This window comes from Malaclemys terrapin, chromosome 7 (assembly GCF_027887155.1).
Source record: "Malaclemys terrapin pileata isolate rMalTer1 chromosome 7, rMalTer1.hap1, whole genome shotgun sequence".
NCBI classification, from domain to species: domain Eukaryota; kingdom Metazoa; phylum Chordata; order Testudines; family Emydidae; genus Malaclemys; species Malaclemys terrapin.
In genome coordinates, this window is record NC_071511.1 from 107961753 (window position 1) to 107983457 (window position 21705).

The following is a 21705-nucleotide window of genomic DNA, read 5'->3' on the forward strand; positions in this document are numbered from 1 at the left end:
AAGATCATTTTGAATTCTAATCCTCCCTCCTGTTGTAGTAGAATATTGCTAAACACTTAACTTCAACGACACACATGAACCAATTTTGTTTCAGTACATAAACAGAAAGATGCAAGTAATGTAGGCCCACTCCCAGACCACTTCTGCAGATAAATCTAGAGGAATTGATGCACACTTGAAATTTTGCCAAGGAGCAGAAATGTAATAGCAGAAAGCTCTGACTGCCTACTAGTTAAATTTTCCAAACAAGACCTATATTTCTCTATGGAAATTCTCTGCGATCTGCTAACAGAATTGCTGGGCTGGGAAGTGGCCAAAAATTAGAAACCATACAGGACCAGGCTCTTAATTGGGTCTCTGTGACAGACAGCTACAGGTTATCTTTTGCTTGGCTATTATTTTGAAATAAATACAAATCATGTCCTTCCTCCTGACATTGCTAGCTAAGGATCTGATTGTGCAAGCCTTATTCATGCTGGTGAACTCTTATTTAGGCGAGCACTGGGTATGTAGGTCTGCAATGCAGCTAGGAGAGAGCCTCCCAGTCCAGATAGACAGACCTGCACTAGCTCTGCTCCAGCTAGCACACTAAAAATAGCAATGTGGACATTGTGGGATGGGCAGTGGCTTGGGTTAGCCACCGGAGCTCAGATCCAGGGTGTCGGGTGGGCTTGGACTCGGGTGGCTAACCTGAGCCGCTGCCAATGCAAAGTCCACACTGCTATTTTTTGCACTCTAGCTCAAGCGGACCGAGCGCAAGTCCGTCTAATTGGGCTGGGAGGCGCGCTTCCAGCTGCAGTGTAGACATACTCTTTGAAGTCAAGAGGGCTATTTGCATGAGTCCATATTCACTCGTTTGAGTAAAGGTTGCACAAAGCTCTTAGTGTCTCATCATCAGTTTCTCAACAGTTTTCAGTAATATTTTTGGAATATGTAAAAATGAAATTAAAAATAAACATAAAAGTTCAGTAATTAAGTTTCTGTCTATATGAAACACTAACCTTTTATTCCTCCAACTTCTCTCTCCTCTACTCAGTCTCACCCTTTTATTTGTCTTTTCTGTCTTTCCATTTTTTAGATGAGGCAGGAGTTCATAAACTCGTATTGTAATAAGCAACATTGGGTCCTGTGGCACCTTTAAGACTAACAGAAGTATTGGGAGCATAAGCTTTCGTGGGTAAGAACCTCACTTCTTCAGATGCAAGTAATGGAAATCTCCAGAGGCAGGTATAAATCAGTATGGAGATAACGAGGTTAGTTCAATCAGGGAGGGTGAGGTGCTCTGCTAGCAGTTGAGGTGTGAACACCAAGGGAGGAGAAACTGCTTCTGTAGTTGGAAAGCCATTCACAGTCTTTGTTTAATCCTGATATGATGGTGTCAAATTTACCAAATGGACTGAAGGTGAAAAATCCATTGCTATCTACATACTGCACAGACCACAGTGAGAGATTATGCCATACACTATCAAAGAAACTGAGGAACCACCTGATCAGCATCCTATACAGCAAACAGAAAAACATCAAGAAAGAGCTCTCCAACCTGGAGACTTTCATGAATAACCAACCCTCCACACAAATGGACTTTACTAAAATAAGACAGAAGATCTACATTACACACTTCACCTCTCTACAAAGGAAAAAGGACTGTAAGCTGTCTAAAATCCTACCTGCCACATGGGGCCACAACAGGGGTACCCCTAACTCACCCAGCAATATTGTCAATTTATCCAGCTACACACTCAACCCAGCAGAAGAGTCTGTCCTATCTCGGGGACTCTTTTTTGCCCCAGCACCCCCACGAACATGATACAGTTCTGCGGTGATCTGGAAGCCTACTTTCGCCGCCTCCGACTCAAAGAATACTTTAAAGATAACACTGAACAGTGCACTGATACACAGATACCCTCCCACCAGCAACACAGGAAGAAGAACTCCACATGGACTCCTCCTGGGGGTCGAAATGACAGCCTGGACCTATACATAGAATGCTTCCGCCGACGTGCACAGGCAGAAATTGTGGAAAAACAACATCGCTTGCCTCATAACCTAAGTCGTGCAGAACACAATGCCATCCACAGCCTCGGAAACCACCCTGACATTATCATCAAAGAGGCTGATAAAGGAGGTGCTGTTGTCATCATGAACAGGTCTGACTACCAGAAGGAGGCTGCCAGACAACTCTCCAATACCAAATTCTACAGGCCACTTTCCTCAGATCCCACTGAGGAATACACTAAGAAACTGCACCATCTACTCAGGACACTCCCTACACTAACACAGGAACAAATCAACATACCCTTAGAGCCCCGACCGGGGTTATTCTATCTACTACCTAAGATCCACAAACCTGGAAATCGTGGACGCCCCATCATCTCGGGCATTGGCACTCTCACTGAAGGACTGTCTGGATATGTGGACTCCCTACTCAGACCGTACGCCACCAGCACTCCCTGCTATCTTCGTGATACCACAGATTTCCTGAGAAAACAACAATGCATTGGTGACCTCCCAGAAAACACCATCCTAGCCACCATGGATGTCGAGGCTCTCTACACAAACATCCCACACACAGATGGAATACAAGCTGTCAGGAACAGTATCCCTGATGATGACACAGCACAACTTATTGCTGAGCTCTGTGACTTTATCCTCACGCACAATTATTTCAAATTTGGTGACAGTATATACCTCCAGACCAGTGGCACCGCTATGGGGACCCGCATGGCCCCACAGTATGCCAACGTTTTTATGGCTGACCTGGAACAACGCTTCCTCAGCTCTCGTCCACTCATGCCCCTTCTCTACCTACGCTACATTGATGACATCTTCATCATCTGGACCCATGGGAAGGAGACCCTGGAAGAATTCCACCATGATTTCAACAGCATCCACCCCACCATCAACCTCAGCCTGGACCAATCTACATGGGAGGTCCACTTCCTAGACATCACCGTACAAATAAGCGATGGCCACATTAACACCACCCTATACTGAAAACCCACTGACCGCTACGCCTACCTTCATGCCTCCAGCTTCCACCCCGGTCACACCACACGATCCATCATCTACAGCCAAGCACTGAGGTACAATCGCATCTGCTCCAACCCCTCAGACAGAGACCAACACCTACAAGATCTTCACCAAGCATTCTCAAAACTACGATACCCACACAAGGAAATAAAGAAACAAATCAACAGAGACAGACGTGTACCCAGAAGCCTCCTGCTACAAGACAGCCCCAAAAAAGAAACCAACAGAACTCCACTGGCCATCACCTACAGTCCTCAGCTTAAACCTCTCCAACGCATCATCAGTGATCTACAACCCATCCTGGACAATGATCCCTCACTTTCACAAACCTTGGGAGGCAGGCCAGTCCTTGCCCACAGACAACCCGCCAACCTTAAGCATATTCTCACCAGCAACCACGCACTGCACCATAACATCTCTAACTCAGGAACCAACCCATGCAACAAACCTCGATGCCAACTCTGCCCACATATCTACACCAGCAACACCATCACAGGACCTAACCAGATCAGCTACAACATCACCAGCTCATTCACCTGCACGTCCACCAATGTTATATATGCCATCATATGCCAGCAATGCCCCTTTGCTATGTACATTGGCCAAACTGGACAGTCACTACGCAAGAGGATAAATGGACACAAGTCAGATATCAGGAATGGCAATATACAAAAACCTGTAGGAGAACACTTCAACCTCCCTGGCCACACAATAGCAGATGTAAAGGTAGCCATCTTACAGCAAAAAAACTTCAGGACCAGACTCCAAAGAGAAACTGCTGAGCTCCATCAGATCAGGATTAAACAAAGACTGCTTCTGTAGTTGGAAAGCCATTCACAGTTTTTCCTCCCTTGGTGTTCACACCTCAACTGCTAGCAGAGCACCTCACCCTCCCTGATGGAACTAACCTCGTTATCTCCATACTTGATTTATACCTGCCTTTGGAGATTTCCATTACTTGCATCTGAAGAAGTGAGGTTCTTACCCATGACAGCTTATGCTCCCAATACTTCTGTTAGACTTAAAGGTGCCACAGGACCCTCTGTTGCTTTTTACAGATTCAGACTAACACGGCTACCCCTCTGATACTCGTATTGTAATAAATGCCCTGATCCACATGCTTGACTCCAGTGGAACTGCTCACGTGCGGAGTGCTTTGCTGAAGCAGAGCCTAACCTCTCTAAATAAATAGTAGTATTTTAAAGCTTTCTTTTTTTAAAAGCTTCTGTGGAAATCTATGGCCAGCCTGATATTTTTGGTATAATAAAAATGGGAAGGGCATTGAAGATGGAAGTGGATTCAGTGTTCCTACGGCATTATAGCTGTGAAATAAAGCCCACTTTTACATTTAGATAATGATTTACATAAACATATGCACTTATGGAGAATGAAGTGTATTCAGGGTCTCTGGAATGGTGTGTCCAAAAATGGATTCTTTGGGCTCATAATACTTCTGCACTTTCACCCTTGCTGCAGAAATTGGCTCTGAAGTGCTGCAGAATTTTCAGGACTCTGGATATATCTCATGAGCCCCAAACAAGTGAAAATTACTTATGTATCTCATTCCAGGGATGACACACTATCTTCTGTTTATGTCACATCCTGGCATTTCCCTTATGTTCTGTTTTAAAATGATGTCGACATGTAGAGATTCTAATCAGAGTCCCAGGGATTAAAAATAAATAAAATAAATATTTCATTTTACACTTTTATTTCCATCCAAATGAACCAGAATTTAAGTCATCTTTGTCTTGTAATATTTAAGCAACTATAAATGTTTGAAATGATTTGCACAAATATTTCATATTTGAAATGAGAGTGTGCCCTGCCATTTGCACTGTAATTCAGATTTGTATGGCTGAGATGGCTAGGAAATAGCTGCAGAGAAAGATAGTGCAGCATGGTTGCTTATAATATTGGTATTGCATATATATGTGGACCGTAGGTCCTGTAGTTCTTACTCAGACAAAACTCCTGTTGAACTAAATGGAAACTTTGCCTGAATAGAGACAGCAGGAGTGAGACCACAGATTTTGCCATGATACAGCTCCTCACCACGCTGCATACCAAGCATACAGAGAGGCAGTGTGGACTAGGACTCAGGAAACCTGGTTTCTATTTCCAGCTCTCCTACGGGCTGTCTTGGAAAAGTCCACTCCACTTTTCTGTGCCTCAGTTTCTTCTCCCACTCCTTGTCCATCTTGTCTGTTTAGACGGTAAGTTGTTTAAGGGAGGGTCTGTCTCTTACAATGGGTACATTCAGGGCCTAGCACAATGGGGGTCTTTTTGGTTGGGGCTTCTAGGCATTACTGCAATACAGAATAATAATAATAATAATAATTAATACAGAATGAACAAAAAACAAATATTTCAAGAATTTCTCTTCAGAAAAGGATTGGCTCCTAACTACTTGGGGCCTAATCCTGTTAGATGCTGACCTTAATAAGAGTGGAGAATGCTTAACAATTCACAGGATTGGACCTAGGGTGACCAGATGAGAGATCTGAAATTTTGGGATGCGGGGGTGCCGGCAGAGAGAAAAAGAAAAAACCAAAAAAACTCAAGAGCCGGCGGCGGAGGGGGAAAAAAAGAAAAGAAAGAAAAGACGGAGCATAGGAAAAATTGGTGGGGGCTGAGCAAACACTGGCAGCTCCACGCCCCCACACCAGCTCACCTCCGCTCCGCCTCCACCTCCCCTGAGCTGGCTGCCGCATCCTGCTTCTCCCCCCTCCTCAAGCACTTGCGCCGCCATACAGCTGATTAGCGCAAGCCTGGGTGGGAGGGGTGAGGAGGAGGAATGCGGCGTGCTTGGGGAAGAGGCGGGGCCAGGGTGGGAATTTGGGGAGGGATCCAATGGGGGAGGAAGAGGGCGGAGTTGGGGCGGGGGGGTGCGAGCCCCCTCTGCCTGTGCGCCAGAGCGCAAAGTATCGGGACAATTCACGTCCCGACCGAACATCTGTCAGGACGCGGGACAAACAAGTAAATATCGGGACAGTCCCGATAAAATCGGGACATCTGGTCACCCTAATTGGACCCGTAAAGTCTGAGCCAAAGCCCGCTGAAATCAACTTCAGCAGGTATTGGATCAGCTGCTAATGGATAAAGGTTATATTCACACCCTGTTTTCTCAAGTAGTGTTGCTATCTTATTTTCATTATCATTTAAGTTGATTTTCTTTAATTTTATTTATCATTTACACGTGTATTTTGTTCACAGATTGTATTCAGATTATCTGTACTTTGCAAGTGCGAATAAATCCGCCGAAGACTTTCATGAAAAAGTGGCAGAATCCCTGCAGCTGTTTGAAAATTGCATGCTGGATTACTCACTGAGAGCCTGTGTCTACAACAACACCCTTAACAATGCCATGCCTGTATGTATTTCCAATAACATTTGATTCCTTGCTTAAAAAACAGACTATTTTGTCAGGATTATTAAAATGCCAGGCTCCTTCGCAATAATAATTATAATCAAGACATGGTTTAGTTTGTGACTCCCAATAAGCTTTCTTCCTTTTTTTTTTTTTTTTTTTTTAAGTTGGTGATATAAAAATATATTCATGCATGTAAAAACTGATGTGCTGGCTCAGCTGTCTCTTCAGTCTGTTCCCTGATGAATGCCAACAGTAATAATACATTCTTTCTAGTGTTCAGGAGCATGAAGAGCACATTTAGCAAAGATTACAGTTTAATCTTTACTTGCAAACCTATCCAAAAAATAGCTCTGGCAAAGATAAGGCAATTTCCGAACTGCACGTAAGAATACACCATTTATGCTGGTTTTTTTTCCTCAAGAAAAGGCTATTGATAGGTAGATTAAATGCTCTCTCTCACTTTTTTAAGCCGTACACAGCAGAAAAGGGAGAATTCTATTACATAAGATATTGGCAAAGAACACAGAGCTAAATCTCAGTGTGATTGTTCCAAAATTCACATTTTTATTCATAGATTCATAGATTATAGGACTGGAAGGGACCTCGAGAGGTCATCGAGTCCAGTCCCCTGCCCGCATGGCAGGACCAAATACTGCCTAGACCATCCCTAATAGACATTTATCTAACCTACTCTTAAATATCTCCAGAGACGGAGATTCCACAACCTCCCTAGGCAATTTGTTCCAGTGTTTAACCACCCTGACAGTTAGGAACTTTTTCCTAATGTCCAACCTAGACCTCCCTTTAGTGTTGATTTGTTTTTATATTTTGTTTGAGGGTGATAAAAGGGTTTTTAAAATTATTATATGTTCAGGAGATACGTAGCAGTATCTCATGTTTACTGTTGGATGCACTTGTAAAGTACCAGGTCTCTGTGATCTAGCCCTTTACCTCCCATTTTCTTGATTTGGGTGGAAGGACACTTTCCTCCTCCTCTCTCTCCAGATTGAAGTAAATTTCATCTCATCATAATTTCCTCCAGTTACTAAAGTAATCTCAGAGGAAATCATGCATCATAGGCCCAAGTCAAAGCCATTTGAAGTCAGTGGGAGTCTTTCCCGTACTGGGAATGGGATTCAAGCCCCGTGTTCCTGAGCGTTGCTATACTGATCATCCAGAAATGGAAGTTGAAAGAGAGACAGTGTCTCCTTTTATTTTATTTAAAATGAATTTTGTAATGTGGTATTATGCCAGCAGGGGTTTGGCTCTAGTGGTGACAGTTTCAAGCTCAACAGAGTGAAAGTCACCTCTGCTACTTGTTTCAGATTTAGAGTCTCTAGGACCACAAAGACCAAGGATCTGGACCACTCCCACATTTACAAGTACAAGGTCTAGTCTGTTTTACAAGTTTTATTAAAGTTACAATTAAAGTTACGATTACCCACAACCCGCCCCCTTCCTGGGGCCCACTGGCTGCCCCAATAAGGCTGAGAGAGGCTTCAGGGTTGTGCAACACCCGTGTCTTTATTTACCTACAGTTATCCCACCACCAATGTCTGTCTATTTACAAGCTTTACAGGATTATTCAACCTCTTTTACAGGCAGAGTCAGCCTTCAGCTAGGAGGCCTCCAGTTCCCTCCCTGACTGACTTCTCTCTGGCTGCCCCCCACCTTCTGGCTCCCTCCCAGCCTTTATAGCCCTTGGCTTGTCAGGCCAGCAGGTGTTGCCAATGCTCAGGCCGGCATCAGGCCTTTTCCATCAGCCCCAATCTGCTTCCCTTGATTGGAGCTGACTGGGCAGGGGCTAAGTAGGTGCTTTTGCACCAGCACCCTGCTACACCCATGCATATGAAGACGTCTGCACAAGTTGCAAATATAGTTATACTCACATCCTTAATGATATCCTTAAGGTCTGATGGCTGCCTTGCCAGTTGATCATTGGTATAGGGATGGTTCCTGCTGGAGTTTTCCCATAGGGAGCTCAGTTTTCCTAATCTGGACACCCTCTTTTTATAATGTGATGCTGACTAAACCTCATTAGCATTTATGCACATAGTGTAGCCTGCAGCTAAGGCATGTGTTAGAAAAATGTGACTACCGGGTATCTCGTAAGCAAAAAATTACTTTTGCTGTTAATTTTTCACAGTATCACAGTACCTTTGGTCACTTACTTATGTCAAGCATTTCTTAAGCCTATGGCCTAGTATGGCTAAAATGACATCTTACAGGTCTCAGCCTGTAGGCCTTGTGTTTCAGCCCTACTTATTTAGATACCTAATACATAATTATCACTTCTAACTACTGATCCATCTTATACTTCTATAATCCTACAACTTAACTCTGTTTAGCATACAGTGATTATATATGACCTAACATATTAGTTAATCATAACATCACACAATAAATGAACAAAAAACTAAAATCATTGGCTACAACAGTCTCCTCCCTCCTCAGAGACCCGACTATCATGCTCTGAGCATCTCCAGTCATGCCCACTCTGGGAATTGCACACTATAATGCAGTGCTTGCCAACTGTCTCCCTTGCACAAACGCAGTTGCATTGTGGCATGAATACACTTGCTCAGACCCTTGTATTCCCCCAGGTGCCTAGCCTGTCGTCATTTGTCCCACAGTTTATTCCTCTTCTTAGACAGCATTTTGAAGAAGGTACTTCTGAAAATTAACTCATTGTTCTTTCTTTTGAGATCACTTATATTTCCAGAAAGCTACCAGTGGGTATCCTTAATAAAGCATGGAGCTCTATCCAGGCTCCTGAATGGACTTTTCAGCTTCCTCTCAAGCATAGCTGACAAAGTCTATATATGTGTAATTTGTTATATATTGAAAGAGTAGATTTTTTTCTGTGACCTTGGACGTTAGGTTAGTGTGACTACAGCAGAAAAAAGTACTCCTAAGAGACAAGAAAAACAAGTAGAATAGAGATTGCCACTGCTGATAGGTAACCCTCTGTACAGAGAAGGGGCGTTCATCCATTTATCTTCACTTACCATCAATAGAAAGTGTATTAACCAAAGAAAGGGAAGGAGAGCCAGGGGTGTCAAACTAACATTGGAGAGACTGCAGTCAAGGAGGATTCTTTGGGAAATGCTCAGTTGCATTACATAATTTATAGGGGGGAAGCAAATGACTTTCCTGAAAAGGGGATTTTGTTTTGAACAACAGTGGCAAAACACAGGCCTGTATATCGTGCCATTTTTCAGACGTCCCAAGAGAAGTGAAGGTGACTATCCTGGGCAACAAAGGGTTTTTACATTTGAAGTTCTTGCTGGATGAAGTGAGTGTGGATGAAGTGAGTGTTGATTCTATCTCAGAATTCTCTGTTTGGGTAGAAGCTCAGTAATGCTATAAAATACTGTATCCCAACCTACATTATACAACTGATACTGGTTTCTTACTTGCCCCAGTACCATCCTGGTGGGAGAAAGAGGAATAAAGTTGAGAAATACACATAGATGATTTGCTGTAAGATTGTACAGTGCATGGCATAATGTGGCTCTGATCCTGTAATACCAGGGCTGCCCAGAGGCAGGGGCAAGTGGGGCAATTTGCCCCGGGCCCCGCAGGGGCCCCCACAAGAATATAGTATTCTATAGTATCGCAACTTTTTTTTATGGAAGGGGCCCCCGAAATTGCTTTGCCCCAAGCCCCCTGAATCCTCTGGGTGGCCCTGTGTAATACTATCATATGTTAGGTTAATAATTAAAAGAAAGTATTTAGAGCTTATAGCGTTATATTCAATATGTACATAAGGAATTTTGCTACATAGGTTACCCTGTAACTGACAAGCAGCCCAAGACCAATGTCAGGTCACAGTTTCTAAGATAACCATAATTATTAGATGGTAAGATTTTTGGGAAAGGAACTGTCTTTTATTGTATGTTTGTTCAGTACCTGGCATAATGGGTCATAATGATCGTGATTGTGCCTCTGGGCACTACTATGGTACAAAGAAATAATAATAATAATACAAGGAGTTAATAAAACTGTGGGAACTGTTTACTCAGAAAGGAAATATTCCACGTAACATCTGAGCCAAGAGTAAGGACTGAATTTGTTGAGAGAACTTTTGAATCATGGTTTTTAAATCTGTGAGCCCAAAAGTTGTTTCGCATGCAAAAACTCAGGCATTAAAACTTAAGTGCCCAAAAATTTAGATGTGCATTTTTGAAAGTACATATGCAGAGGTTGCTTTGGAAAATTGGCTCTTTAAGTTTGAATAGATTTTGAGTCAGATTGCATAGATTAGTTTCTCTACTTGTCATCTCATAAAAGTAGAAACCAAAATATTCCATTTGTGTTCTTGATTTGGAATTTTAATTTAATAACAATGATCTGACAATAGTTGGAGGATAGGATTAATGTTCTGTGCTTTTCTGGCAATTCAGAAAGCAGAGTGTTTCTTTTCAAATGACTTCATGTTGTTTATTGACGGGAAGATTGTTTTATAGTTTATTAAAATTAATCTGTCCATTGCTGTAGTAATGATTCAAAACATGACTTCTTTCAGAAGTATTTAGGCCATTACTGCAATTACTCAAGTCAACTAAAAGAGCACAAGACATCGTTGTCTGCTTTTGTCAATTCTATACTGAATGTGACTCCAAGATGTACCAAGCTTCTCTTATCAAAGGCAGTCTTCCTTTCTGTTTCTATGTCTGAATGGGTAAAAAAGAAACAAACACAGGCACAAACAGGAACTTGGAGTTTTAAGAAGCCTAAACTGCACCCTTAAATGTTTGTTGCCTGTTGTTGTGCAAAATTGAGCAAAAATGGAGACCAGGTTAACGCCAGACTGAAAATTTGTCCCTTCACATAAAAGAGAACGATCATCTTTTCCTCTATGGTATACTACAGTGTAAGTCTTCTGTTGAACAGTTAGACGGTGTACTCCTAAATCTGTGTAGGTATTTATGCCATGCTCCTAACTTTAGCATCTGAGCATCTGTTTGGTTCTCTAGGAATTACTAATATTGACTAACAGGAGTATAGTTTAATAGTACAAAGTCCTCCACCATCTTCATTTTAAGATAACGTTGGTGTCCTTTTCCTTCTGGACATTTGTGAAGTTGAATCTGCCTGGCCGAACTATCCAATGCTCATTCTTCGTAAAGCAAAAGCTAACAGATTATCTCCTCACATTCTAATTGGCTTGAAAAAACGAGGTGTGTGCCATAGCAGTTCATGCCATTCTACGGAATAGTCCAACCGCTGAAGGATGGTGCAGATATTTTGATTATAAGAGGTTTTATTGAAGTATTTTCTCTTTGGTAATGCTGTGAGTATGAAGTGTCCTTACAGAATGCATGTTTGATAAGATAGAGGAATAAATTCTAACCCCAATACATCATAAGGTTTGTAAGACATTTCTGAAAGGTGCTGAGTGCCTTCAGCAACCATTGTGCTCAGCCTTGTGCCTTTTGGCCCTGATGAAGGTGAATGTACTTACACATATGTTTAGCTTTAAATATCTCCATGAATATCTATTCAGTTCAGTGGTTGAGGGTCAGAGTGCTCAGCACTTAGCAGGACAGGGCCCTAAGCACATGGGCTCAGGCCCTTACTAAATTGAGACGTAATTTACAAATATAGGGGTCCAACGCTGAAGGATTTAACTATGTAAGTAGCCCCACTGAAGTCAATAGCGCTACTCCATGCATAAGAGCTACATGATTAAACTTTTTCTAGGCATCATATTTTAAAAATCTTACTCTAGATCAAATCCAAAATAGATTTTCCTTCCCGTGGAGAACAGTGGGATGAATATTCATTATTTTTGATACAAGATAGAATAAATGAATTAACTCCACTTTTTTGTTTGTTTTTTGTAGGTGAGGCTACAGGTTGGCCTTTATGTTGTGTATCTTTTGGACTGGCTGACTGTTTTCGACAAGGGTCAGATACTAGTTCTCCGCTTAGAGGATCATGCATCCAATGTTAAATACACCATGCATATGGTGTTCCAGTTTCTGGATTTAGGTAGGCATCATCTCGCTGGTTTGAGTGAAGTGCAAAAGTCATGCTTACATTCTGGATTATTAATACTTATGGAGAGACAACATCGAAGATGTGAATCTGTGTTGATAGAGGGGCAAATTGTGCTGGCCTCACTCAAACAAAATTACCATTGGCTCCAAAGCCCCCATTGTTTTCAATGGGAGTTTTGTCTGAGTAAGGACAGTGCAAGAGCGTGAACAAAGAATTAATAACTATGTTATAAATTCAGAAACATGGCACTTCATGCACGTGTTTGAGCATGTAAGGCCTGATCCTACTTCTGTTGATGTCAGTGGGAGTTTTCGTGATGGACTGCAGCAGGAGCAAGAGCTGGCCCATGCGATCTAAACAGCCAGGTGAAATACTTCAATGGTATGATGTGTTTCGTTGCCAAATCGGCAAATCCAGAATCTGAGTATTATAAAAGGCAGCATTTCTAGTGTCTTGGGGAATATGTTTTGACTGTCATTGACTGAGACATCTGTTGCTAATCGTCAGAACAACATTGACAGACAGAACAATGCCTGATATTGGTTAGACAGTAGGAGGAGGAGGATGGAGATGTGGCTGCACATTAACCTGGTTTCAGAGTAACAGCCGTGTTAGTCTGTATCCGCAAAAAGAAGAACAGGAGTACTTGTGGCACCTTAGAGACTAACAAATTTATTAGAGCATAAGCTTTCGTGGACTACAGCCCACTTCTTCGGATGCATATAGAATGGAACATATAATGAGGAGATATATATACACACATACAGAGAGCATAAACAGGTGGGAGTTGTCTTACCAACTCTGAGAGGCCAATTAATTAAGAGGAAAAAAAACTGTTGTACAACAGAAAAACTTCAAAAACAGACTCCAAAGAGAGACTGCAGAGCTAGAATTGATATGCAAACTAGACACAATCAACTCCGGTTTGAATAAGGACTGGGAATGGCTGAGCCATTACAAACGTTGACTATCTCCCCTTGTAAGTACTCTCACACTTCTTATCACACTGTCTGTACTCGGCTAGCTTGATTATCACTTCAAAAGTTTTTTTTTTTTTTTTTTTTTTCTCTTAATTAATTGGCCTCTCAGAGTTGGTAAGACAACTCCCACCTGTTTATGCTCTCTGTATGTGTGTATATATATCTCCTCATTATATGTTCCATTCTATATGCATCCGAAGAAGTGGGCTGTAGTCCACGAAAGCTTATGCTCTAATAAATTTGTTAGTCTCTAAGGTGCCACAAGTACTCCTGTTCTTCTATTAACCTGGTTGAATCCAAACATTGGCCTAGGTAATTAGATTTAGCAGATTGAACAGATAAGGAGCCTGGCCCCTGCTCCTCCCATCTAAGTTACACTGAAAGAGGTCAGTGCACAAGTACAATTCAGGAGGGGTAAAGTTTGCTCCTATACTGAGAGTCATCGTAACACTACTTATATCCCACTGAAGTCCTTAAAGAGGATTGAAGTCAGATATAAGTGCTGCACTGTTTGACTGGGTGAACTTCACCCTAACAGGTATCAGGTGCCTCCTTCATAACAACAAAAATTAGGAAATAAAATGAAATAATTGTTACCGAAGAATGCACATTAATGGTTATTTTTACTGTCATATTTGTTTTCTGAAAACATGTATCTACCTCTAGAAATGATTTGTGTTGCTTATTGCACAGATGATTAATTGATATGAAAGGAAAACTAAATATTTCCATGTTGTCTAACTGAAATTTATTTTACTAAACTAAACCCGTAACCAATATTCTGGAACATAACCACTGCTAGCAAAATTCCATTAATCTTTTCTTGACAAACCTATTTACTTGGCCATTTACATTCTTTAACATTAACATTTTGGGAAGGAATACATTAAAACAATTTTCTTTGACTGCAGGGCCTATAAGTGAGAAACAAGAAGCTCTAATTACAAAGAGTCCTGCATCAAACACTAGACGTCCTGAAGACCGAAATCTGGGACCCATGTTACCAACGACAAAGGCAATTCTAAGAGACTTCTATAGGCCTTTTAATACAAAACTGGCGCAAGTTCTTTTTGATGATGCTTTTTTATGGAAAAAGACATAATATGTAAATTCACTTCCACAAATACACTACTTTAAGGAGTTTTTATTTTTTAAAGTCTATTTTTGCGTGCACACATTTACATTTTATCCATTCCAAGGAGAAGCAAATCTAATGAGATGAGAGTTCTCTTCCCTTAGCATATGATCTTTCACTGAAGCTAGATCACATTTTCCTTGTCAGAATGTAAAACATCCTGCTTATCAATCTCTTGCCATTTCTTTCCCCCCCAGCAACAGAGCAGTACGGAAATAGCATTGGAATGAAGGAGTTCTTTTACACTGTCTGGCTGTGGTTTTGAAGTTTAATCTTCTCTAAAACAGTACAATACATAATTAGCATTGATCTCTTAAAACCACACTTACGTCATCACTTTCAAGGTATGTTCTCCCCTCATTCATTCCAAAGTAATAAAAAAATATCCATTAGCCATTAAAATCTTTATTTGAATTTAATCCAAAATTCTTTTTTTATTACTACACCGCATCAACACATAGTGCAGAATCTGTTCACCCAGATTAATGCATTACTTTAGTTAATTAACTAATCTGATATATAAAAACATAACCAAGTGACTTTTCAATGTATTACTGCATTTAAGTAATTCCCAAACCTAATTAACTCCTCCAAATATGCTACAGTTTGTAGTAAAAGAAGAATTGCATATTCAGTGCAAGAATGAGTAATTTGAAAGTATTAAGTTAAAGAAAAAGCTATATATTTTGGGGCATAATATAGAATAACAGAAATACACAAGTTTCTATTTGATTTTTTTTTAATTTTACTTATTTAAACGCACATATGTAAAGTCCACTCATCTATATATTTTCCCAAGAAACCAATAATGGGTCTGACGTTAAGTCCAGTGATATCAGTGGAAGTCTTTTATTTCAGTGGGATTTGGATCAGGCCCTACATGAATTATTGTGTCATTTTCCATTATAAAGAAACATGTTGAATTTCTGAAACCATTTAAAACCTAATCACTAAATTCATATACTGGTACCATACAGTATCATGCATGACAGTATAATTCCTTACATTCTAGTAGGATCGGTACAGATAAACTGATGAAGTTGCACACATTCTTTGTTTCCCTGTTTGGACAATTTGTATGCCTCTAGTCCGAAGTAAGTTCAGCTGTACAATATTTCATGCTTTTTATTTACAATACAGCAAGCTACATTCACCTTTCAGTTACACCCACACAACCTCATTGAAGGCAGAATTTGGCCCAGTATGTTCTAACTGTAAAATTGACTTATTTTTTAAATTAGAGTGGATTATAGCCAAATAAAGACACTTATTTCAGTATTGTTTCTTCTCAAGGGCTAGGTGATACCTTCACTGAAATGCATCCAAACTGGATCAACTACAGCTGATGCACCAACGTCCAAAGAACCAGTTCTAACTAGTATATTGTGCTCTTAGTTTTGGATACTATCATTTTGCTCTTGTGCCTGTGTCTATAGTAGAGCTGGCTGAATAATAATAATAATAAACAGATGCGCAAACATATTTGCAAATAATCGTACTGACTTCACTGCGTTGCTGTCTGTGGGGTCATATTATTTATTATTTACCAGTATTCCCTTGACTGACATATAGTGTGGAAATTGTTCACAAATTCTGAACATTTCACAAATAATTATTCATGTGAAAATTCATGTCAGAAGTTCATCATTGGGTATTCACTATTTGCAAATCTCCTGTTTAAAAAGATTCAGTCATCCAATCTGGGAGCAGAAACAATACCACGGGATTCAGGTGACCCATTCTCACACCGCAAATGTTAATAGTTTACAGAGACAAGTTGGGAGAGGTAATATCTTCTATTGGACCAACTTTTATTGGTGAAAGAGACAAGCTTACACAGAGCTCGTCTTTAGGTCAGGGAAAAATAGTTTCCAAACATATATTCAAAATTGTTCATGAGAACTATTCAGTGAATACTTATGAATATTTGACATATTTGCTGAAATCAGAATTGATTCGAACACTCTGTGAACAGAAATAAGGTCTAAATTTTCAACAAATATTATTTACACTGTGGTCAGCCCTATTGTATACCAGAATTAGTAGTCAGGAAAGGTGGATGAAAACTACCAAAAGCATTTTTCTGTGGGAGTTCATTGTACTGGTTCATTTTCACTGGTTTCCATTCAGTTGTCAATAGCGCAGATCCTGAACTGGTGGTACAGATTTACCAATGCTAAATGCTAAAGATCTTTTTGTTAGCACTTTGTATCAGGAATGACTACGTGACCAAATTGCATTGAGCTAGATTGTACAGCATTCATCCATGTTGAGCAGCGCTAGCTCCCATGACTAGTCCCATTGAATTCAGTGGTTGCAAAGGGGATTGTGGGTGGGAGGCAGTTAGGGCCCCAGGTGGCTGTTACACCCAATGTTTCATCTCTGGTGACAACCTCGCCTAGTGGTGCAGTCCACGAACAGCAGCTTTGCCTAATGGATACAGTTGTTGGTGGCAACTCTACCTAGTGGGTTCAGTTTCCAGGCAGCAGCTCCACCGAATGGATACAGTTCTTGGCGAGGGAAGAGGAACCCGGGCCCTCCCGCTCCACCGGGTTCCACCTTCACTCACCCTGTGGTATCTTGTGTCAGCCTCAAGTCAACTTCCCTGGGTCACTTCCTACCTCCTTCTGTATTCCAGCTGGCCGTTGTCCGTCCTTGGGGAATGCTGCGTTCCAGGCTTAGTCCCAATCTGTGGGGCATAGCCCAAATCACAGAGTAACCTTTAGGGATCAAAACCTTTGTATTAAGTCTTATTTGCCCCCAGCACCATGCTGGGGCATTACTCAATTCTAACTCGTAGTACAGAAGAACACATGCTACCTGTTCACCAACATTATTTCCCACTGCACCCTTACTTTGTGTCAGAGGATACCTACTCAAGTTTGGACAATAATGGGACCACAGCCAGAGACCTATTGGGTCGCAACCAGATCATGTACAGCAACGTATCGGAAGGATGCCAGCTGATAATTGGTACAAAGGTTATTGATTCAAAAATGGACAAGGAAAAAAAAATAGTATATTCCGAAAAATTATTGATAAAGTTTTGGAAAGATCATATTTCCCTTGTGCTCAAAAGAAGTGCTGCTAAATGTACACAAGCTAGATCTCTGTCTAAGTTTGCCTTTTTTAATGTAAAAACAAAGAAAAATATCTGAGAAGAGCTAGGATGTTTTAAGGTTATCATCATGCATTTGTTCATGATTTTGTGTCCTAAGGCTGCATTTAAGAGGTATTGCTGCACTCCAACAAACTGTATACTTTATCAAATGCCAATTATTACTGATTTCTCAGGTTACTGTAGTCATTAGGAAAATGGAAGCGACCTTCTTTCTAATGAGGCTGATTTTATTGCGCCATCTCTTCAGGTGCCACCTAAAAGTGACATCACAATTTGACAAATTGTGGCATCATAATACAGGATTATGACATCACTGGGTAAAACAGCAGGAGCAGGTTGGTAAAGTGGGACTTTTCCATTTATGTGCAGATATCACTATTTATTCCCAGGATTGGAAAGAAAATATCAAACTAGTGTCTCTCACAGTAGACTAGCATTTGGTAAATTAGTGCTCTTCAAAGATACCACACTGACCATTCTCAAGATCCAAACCCTCTCTTTTTAGCCAGAGAACAGGTACAGTATGGGCGGCATTATGCAAGCTTCCCAGCACTGCCTATCCAGGGACATGAAGCCTGACTTGGCAAGAAGCCCTCTATGGGTCAGAAGATGGATAGTTCAGTTCCCAAGACCCTTTGTTCCTCTGCTGGACAATAATTCAATGATGGTAACTGTTGGACACTCTGGATGTGGATTGGATTCTAAGAGGTAAACTAGTTGGGGAAGCCATAAGTACTAATGCTATTTGCTCTAGTACAGAGCCATCCAGCATCCCCATAATGATACTTTTGTTTAAAATGTGTATATATTTTAAGTATAGTGTGTTTTAAAGCTTGCCAAAATGTGTCAGTGGCTCTTTACAACCTGAAGAACATGGAATACATATGTCTCACCCACTGTTTTCACTTATTCCTTTTGAATAACAGTAATCAGGAAAGCTGTAGATATTCTGGTCCCAGAGTCACTAAGGGAGGGTCCATTTCCAAATGTTGTCTCCACTGTAGTTCAGCAACATGGTGGAAGAATGCAAAATGTGTTTTCTGTAAGATCCTTGGCATTAAATCCAAGAATTTTTGATAGGTGGAAAAAATGAAGTAAAAACACAACAATAACAAAAGCCTCTTACCAAGATAAACAGACTTTCTTATTTACATAGAAAATGATACATTGTTGTCTATTGATTCCACTATATAGGCTTGTATGCTTCAGCTTAATAAACTGGAGATAAACAATGACGTTGTTACCGCTTGAAAATGTCTCCCTGCCAAGAATTAATATAGTTTCCAACTAAGCCAAGGGTCTTCTATAACAGACAGGACAAAACTGTGTGGCAGAAAATGATTCATGTAGATACAACATGTAAATCTAACACAGGCATGTTTAATATTAACATGCTGTACTGTGTGAGTGACTGTGTTTTGTCATGTTTTTGAAATATTAGGGTTCCTAGTTTGGAAAAAAATGCTTATGTTGCCACCTTGTGGTCAATGTGGGGAAATATTATTTTGTCCAATGAACTAACGTAGAGAAAATATAAGGAGTAGAATCAGAATAGTTCAGTTACACAAATATTTGTCCTACTGTATAAAACAGGAATTTATTTCTCAACGCTGTGTCTGCAGGGGATGGAAAAGAAGTGCTAAACCTTTTTTAATTACTGTCATGAGGTCTTATGCAAATTTGCTAACGTCCACTCCATGGATACATTTTCAGTCTTTGATACGATAATGATGCTTAACATTTCAAGGATTTAATTCAGCCCTGCTGGTGCAGAAAGATTCAAATTTCACATCCCTCCAATAATGGAGACCCATGCACTGGTGAATGACATGCAGCATTTGCACAGCTGCTCTTCCCCAGGGGCTCCTCCGCAGGGAAGATAGCTTTACATTCTAGTTCAGGCTGCTTCTTAACCCTGCCAGGAGATACTATCTAGGAGATGAGCTGAGTCCGTTTTTGTCCATGGGTGGTTCCCTTCAAAGAAGTCACTGCAGGCACATCACGCTGCAACAAATGCCTTCCGAGTGGGCTTTCCCCCACCAGAGGCCCTTGTCCCCAAGAGTCCATTGGTACAATCCACTGTGAGCCCAAGCCAAGCCAGCTATGGAGCACTGTTCACACATAGGACCTGATCCCGTAAGCATACCATGACTTTGTTCCAGCGCCAGTTAAGTCAGTGGGAGCTTTGACATTGGCAGCAACTGACACTCACCGAGCTCCCCTGTCCAGTCAGTGGGAGTTCCGTGTATGTGTGGCTTTCGGGGTTATGTCCACTAGCGAATTATTCTTCACAATGCTTCTTAGAGGAAAAGCATTGCTATCCCCATTTTAGAAGTGGGGAAACTGAGGTTGTAGACCATGTTGCCTCATTCTAAAAGATCCTTTTTTACCGTAGTTCAAATAATAGACCGTGATAAAATGTCGAAAGGGTTCATTAGCACAGATCTAATTAAAGGTAGAGCCAACTTCTGGCAACTGCCAAACCTGTGCCAGGGACCCAAAAGTCTTAATTCAACATAGGACTGTGAAGTCTGCTGCTTAGTAATAGTAAGCGATACTTGGAGATGCACTTAGAATCATAGAATATCAGGGTTGGAAGGGACCGCAGGAGATCATCTAGTCCAACCCCCAACTTACTTTCAGGCAGAGGAGAATGAATGGAGCAGAGCAGTTGCCAAAAATATTCTTGTGCCTCTGAGAGTGGTGGTGCAAAATCCTAAAGCCACCTCTGGTAAGAAGCCTGTCAGCACTTCCACTGGCAAACTATGTTGTTCTTTATCGCCCTGATTCAATACCCATTGAAGCCCATGGAAAGATTCCATTTGTTTAAAGATTGAGCTTGATAAGTTTACAAAGGGGATGCTGTGATGACATTGCCTGCAATATCATATGGCCTATCTGCAACTGCTATTAGCAAATATCTCCAGCAGCCGGAGATGGGACACTAGATGGGGCGGGCTCTGAGATACTATAGAGAATTTTTTCCAGGTGTCTGGCTGGTGAGTCTTGCCCATATGCTCAGGGGCTAACAATGCCATCTTGTAGGGTCAGAAGGAATTTTCCCCAATCAGAGACTCTTGGGGGGGGGGGGGGGGAGGGGGTAGTTCACCTTTCTCTGTAGAGTGCAGCACAGGTCACTTGCTGGTTTGAACTTGAGTAAATGGTGGATTCTCTGTAACTTGAAGTCTTTAAATCAAGATTTGAGGACTTGGTTATGAGCTTCTTGCAGGAGTGGGTGGTGAGGTTCTATGGCCTGTGATGGGCAGGAGGTCAGCCTAGATCAGAGGTGGGCAAACTACGGCCGGCGGGGCCGTCCTGCCCGGCCCCTGAGCTCCCGGCTGGCCCTGGCCCCTCCCTTGCTGTTCCCCCTCCCCTGCAGCCGCAGCTCACTGTGCCAGCAGGTCAGCAGCATGGCTGGCTCCATTGGGCAGCGCAGGTCAGGGGCAGATTTACAAGTGAACACAGGGTGCCCTGGCACGGGGCCCCCCAACAACAGGGGCCCCCAGGGCTGGGCACTTGGGCAGCTCAGCACCGGCCCACCCCTCGCAGGGCGGGAGGGGCTGCACTGCGTGGGCAGGGGAGCAAGCAGGCGGTGCGGGTGGCGGAAACGCAGCTGGAGGACTCCGGAGGAGCACCAGGCAGCCAGCCGGAGAGAAGCGGCGCTTTCAAGGGGAAACCGCCGCTTCTCTCCGGCTGCAGGGCTGCCCCTGCTCCTCCTGAGTCCTCTGCCCATGTTCGCAGGGCCACATTCTGAAAGGGGCTTGGGGGGAGGGGTGAATGGGGGTGGGGTCCCAGGGAGGTAGTTAGGGCCAGCGGGGTCCTGGGAGGGGGTGGTCAGGGGACAGGGAGGGGGAGGTTGGCTAAGGGGTGGGGTCCTGGGGGCGGTCAGGGGACAAGGAGCTGGGGCGTTGGATGGGTCGGAGGTTCTGAGAGGGGCAGTCAGGGGGTGGGAAGTGGGAGAAGGCGGGGGCAGGCTGTTTGGGGAGGCACAGCCTTACCTGCCTGGCCCTCCATACCGTTTCGCAACCCCGATGTGGCCCTCGGGCCAAAAAGTTTGCCC

General features: G+C 42.2%; 1 protein-coding gene across 7 annotated transcripts in view; it reads left to right on the forward strand.

Moving 5' to 3' along the window:
• Positions 1 to 14532, forward strand: part of CHST15 (carbohydrate sulfotransferase 15) — an 88380-nt gene extending 73848 nt beyond the window's left edge. For all 7 annotated transcript variants that reach the window (XM_054035896.1, XM_054035900.1, XM_054035897.1 and 4 more), the window contains exons 6-8: positions 6247 to 6403; positions 12253 to 12400; positions 14301 to 14532. In XM_054035896.1, the coding sequence (XP_053891871.1) occupies positions 6247 to 6403; positions 12253 to 12400; positions 14301 to 14491 (496 nt within the window). In that variant the 3' untranslated portion in view covers positions 14492 to 14532. The remainder of the gene's footprint in view (positions 1 to 6246; positions 6404 to 12252; positions 12401 to 14300) is intronic.
• Positions 14533 to 21705: the final 7173 nt, after the last annotated feature.